General features: G+C 42.2%; 1 protein-coding gene across 1 annotated transcript in view; it reads left to right on the top strand.

Annotated features, from left to right (window-relative positions):
- Positions 1-3,736, top strand: part of NKAIN3 (sodium/potassium transporting ATPase interacting 3) — a 122,603-nt gene extending 118,867 nt beyond the window's left edge. Inside the window, exons 3-4 of the mRNA XM_044424347.1 lie at positions 856-936; positions 3,665-3,736. Coding sequence (XP_044280282.1) covers positions 856-936; positions 3,665-3,736 — 153 coding nt within the window. The remainder of the gene's footprint in view (positions 1-855; positions 937-3,664) is intronic.
- The last annotated feature ends 863 nt before the right edge of the window (positions 3,737-4,599 follow it).

Here is a 4,599-nt window from a genome sequence, read left to right as displayed (position 1 = left end):
AAGGAATATTAAGCAATACTGACTACGTTCAGACATGGTAACCCACCCTCAAGGACTGAATAATAGTAAAGCGTGGATTGTCATTGAATTATTGTTCTTACTGAAATATGGATTATTATGTATTCTGGACCCAGTTGAGATAATTATCTACAGTTCACAATCCAGTAATAAACAATGTTCTTTCTTCATGGGTCATTCATGGTTAACAAGCCCTGGCTTTTATTTTGGCTGAGTTCAGATAACATGACAGCCCACGGTTGGGCAACAATCTGTGCTGAAGTTATACGCAGTGTTTGGCTTGAAAAAAGGATGTAGTGTTGTCTGAACCCATTCATTTCTTTCCTCCTCCAATGCTGAATAAAAATCCGAACTTTAGATAACCAAAGTTTTTCATGTAAACTTTAGGTGGTGCAATGATTCTACATAATCTAATAAAAACACTTCTGCTTATCCCAGCATCTGCTTACTAGAATTTGGGAACATCAGTCAGGCTATTTCACAAAACGAGGCTATATCGCGCTTGTTTCTATACATTCATATGTAAAGGTATATCATGAACAGGAAATGCACAACATTTATAACTGAGACAAGTTTTTTGTTAATATTTGCTGGTGTAAATAGGCTAATACAGCAACCTCAATAATCTAACTTCTCCTTGAATGTAGTTAGAGAAGCAAAGAATATTGGATTTGCAATTGGCTACAGTTCTAGGGGCTTTCAACCAAGAGAAACCTTTCTGGCTACTCCCTGCATGATGGTTCCCAGAAGTGCTATGCTTATTGATCTTATCTTATTGATCTACACCTTGTGTACAATATTTTTATCTTCATGTTTTCGCTTTTTTCCCCATCCTAGTACTCAGTGTGGACTGCTCTCTGGGTCTCGTGGAATGTTTTCATTATCTGCTTCTATTTGGAAGTGGGCGGCCTTTCTAAGGTAGGTTCAATGTGATTGCTGGAGTGCGGCTTGGGGACACAGTGATCCTTTTATAATGGCATACAAAAAGCTTGCCTTTTAAAACAGTCAGAAATGTATCAGAGATGTAGCATTCTTTTGCTGTGATAGTTTGCCAGTATGTTGCAATAGTAAACATTTGGGTTGCCTGGGCCACTCAGTTTTCATAACAAAGTAAGCTACAGTGGCTTTTTACTGTGAATGGTTTGTCATGTTATCCAAACCCTGTTGTGGTATTTCAGCATTTTACTTTTGGATTTTAGAGAACACAAACAGAAATAATTACCTGCTCAGCACCATGATTACTTGTTGTGTCATCTGGACTCAGTAAACACAACTCACCATGGGACCAAGGGCAGCAGCACAGAGCAACTTGGCAAGAAGGCCCATTGACACACTTGTGAAGCAGCTAGCCAAAGAGTGCCACTGAAGAGTGCCATTGTGCACACCTTTCAGAGGCATCTTTGCATGCTCACCCAGTTGACTTTCACATCTCCCACATAGGAGGAATAAATTGAGAGATACAGCACTGCCCAGTTGATTCTCATTCCTCCTGCCCACTCACACAGGTGAAGGGTTTCCACCAGTGCATGTGGAGAGGGAAGAACAGAAATCCACTGAAGAGCATAGTCTCCATCTGAGAAGTACCCAGCTGATTCTTGTCCTTCCTGCTTGCTCATGCAAGGAGCTACCCTCAGGCAAATGTTAGGGGACTGTCGTGCCTGATGCCTCAGCAGAGGCGACACCTCAAGAGGAAGTGTCAAGCACCCAAAGGAAGGATTAAACATCAGATCAGGAGGACTTATATTTGGACCAAGCGCCCATTCCACAACCTGGCTTGGGACCAACTGAACAGGCAGCCGGTCCTCATCCTGACCCTTTACCCCTTGGGCAAACAGCCACACCTCAGCCCGACCACGAGGGCCCTGAGGGAAAAGATACTGCACTTTCTGCCTCTAAAGAGCGTGAGCAGGATACCCCCCTCCTCCTGACATTGAGTCTCCTGAGCAGGATACAGGAGATGCAAGAAGTGAGATAGATTTGTCTCGCGCGTCTCTTAGATGTAGCTTGCGACGATTGGAACAAAAAGAGGCTTTGCCCCTCCTTAGGGGGGAAAGGTGGGACAGAGAAAGCTAATCCCACATGGGTTCCTTGAGAGACATCACTGGGGAGATAGCAACTGACTTGTAAAGGTCATTGCTGTAGAGCTTATTCGTAGCATCGCAAATCTTGTAGATAAGTAGCAATAAAGGACTTTAGTTTTATTGTCTGCATAAGTGTGGATCATTTGTAACTGTGAGCTGACTTCGCTCACAACAGGGACACAACTCCTTTCTGCAGTGTTGTCCAGCTGACTTTCCTCCCTTTTGCCTGAGCAGTGATTAGCCCCCCGTCTTTCTCCAGTGGTCCCCACTAGGTGTATAGGATGCCTGATCAGCTCCCTCATTCTCTCTGCTGTGCTTCAGAACGTAAGTCCCATTACTGCAATGGAGATATCTTGACGGCTGTGGAAAGCCAATGTCTGCTTGTGACCAAGGAGCAGCTATCAGAGGAGCCTCCTGGGATATTGCTTGGAGGACTGAGAGGGAAGGAAATGGCAGGATGAAAAAGAGTTAATACAATGAGCCTGATCATCTGTAGGCACATACTTGCAATCAAACCCACAAAGCGTGGAAACCACACAATGTTTCTTGTCATGGCTTGTGAATGCAGCCACTGTGTTAGTACAAGTTGACCCTAGGTGAACTCGGTATGAAATGATGAAGAGGTGAATTGAAATCATTCCTGTGGCTATATCTGTATTGCAAATATTTCAGGAAGAACTTTCAGGTGATGTTAATTGTGTGAATGCAATTTACATGCATATTTCTGTTATATAAATGAGCTTCTATTCCTATTACGAAAATGTTCACTTTTGTTGCATTCATGCAGCTAACATCCTGCCTAGTTTCATTCTCACTATTTTTTCAGTCTTACCCTTTTTGAAGCAGCAGATGAGAGCCAAGTTCAGTTCTCCAGTGTGTCATTCCAAGGACTCCTTAGTGAGAGAAGTTGGCCGTTATGGAGAAGCACAGCAGCTGCTTTCCTGCTGTTGCAGGCAGGGTTTTCTGGAGCATCTGTCTGCACTGAACCCTCCCTCTGAAGTGAGGCATCAGGCTGAATGGTGGCAATTGGCCTGGCAGTGGTTGTCTTCTTAGTTATGAGGTATGTGCACAGAAACTGCCACCTGCAGTGAAGAATTCATTCTCGCTAATGGGGAAACCGAGCCATGTGTATTAACTGACTGGGAAACAGGATCTTTGTGCATCTTGTGGAGTGCTTCATTAGAGCCAATTCCTCACACACAAACACTGCAAAGTACAAAAGACTGATGCATGTTCTTGTACAACATCTTGCAGAAGTATTCACCCACTGTTTACTTTCCCACATTTTGTGGAAACATTATATGGAAACCTGCACCTGAAGTTGATTTAATTCTTATTTTTACCACTTAATTATTGTATATGTCCACAAGATACTAAAAACAGTGGGCATATACAATATTTTTAATGTGGTAGAAGGTTATAAGAACTGGCACTTGTTGGTTGCATAACTTTTCACTACTCTCAGTCAGTCAGTACTTGGCAGTGATTACAGTTGCCAGTCTTCTTGGTCAAGTGTCTACCAAACTTGTGCATCTAGATTGTGCAGTGTTTGCCCATTCTTCTAGCTCCAACTCTCTCAGGTTGGATGGGGTAAACAGCAGCTTTCAAGTCTTGTTTCAGATTCCAAATCAGATTGAGGGCTTTGACCATTCTAAGACATTAACGTTCTTGTTTTTAAACCACTTCAGCATTACTTTGGCTCTGTGTTTAGGGTCATTATCATTATCCTGCCAGAAGATGAGCCTCTGCCCCATTCTCAAGGTTTCTTGCAGACTGAAACAGGTTTTTCTCTCGAGTTGGCCTGTCTTTGACCTTTTCCATCTTGCCTCAGTCCTGACCAGTTGCTCTTTTCCTGCCAAGGAAAGCTCCCCACTATATGATGCTGTACCCCAATGGTCCGCATCCAATCTGACAGAGCTGTTTTTTCGGGAAGAATGGGCAAACACTATGTGATCCATATGTAAGAGTGCTGTAACCATTCACACTTATCATTACTTGGTCCAGCAGGTTCAAAGGAAAGAGACCTAGCTAGGTGTCTGGCTGGAAGACTGCTTAAATATCAGTGAAGATGCACATACATGGGCAAGGCCATTTTTAAAAATAGAATATGCTTTTCTGGTTAACATCTAAAGACTATCTCAAAGATAAGGATATTTGTTTAATTTTTTGGTAAAGTTACCATTTTCAAAACAGTTCTGTTTTCTTCCTATAATTACATTGCCATTATTGTAGAAGTATTCATCCATCTGTCAGCTGCAGTTCATTATCTACCTTTTCTTTTATTTTCCTTTCTTGCTACATACTGGTAATGTCGCAAATACTTGGTGTTCCATGTTTTTGTAATCTCTTTCTCCTATACTTTCTGTAATGGCAAGTGAAATTACTCCCCACTAAACTGTACAGATGTGAAAGTAATAGAGTCACATTTCAAAAATACGGATATTTCATTAGGAACCTAAAGAGTTAGTCCTTCACAATCACTGTTGGGTGTATCAACTGC

This window comes from Varanus komodoensis, unplaced genomic scaffold, assembly GCF_004798865.1.
Source record: "Varanus komodoensis strain SLA01 unplaced genomic scaffold, ASM479886v1 scaffold14_1, whole genome shotgun sequence".
NCBI lineage: Eukaryota > Metazoa > Chordata > Lepidosauria > Squamata > Varanidae > Varanus > Varanus komodoensis.
The sequence above is the reverse complement of the archived record's forward strand: the minus strand, read 5'-3'. Positions and strand labels throughout refer to the sequence as shown.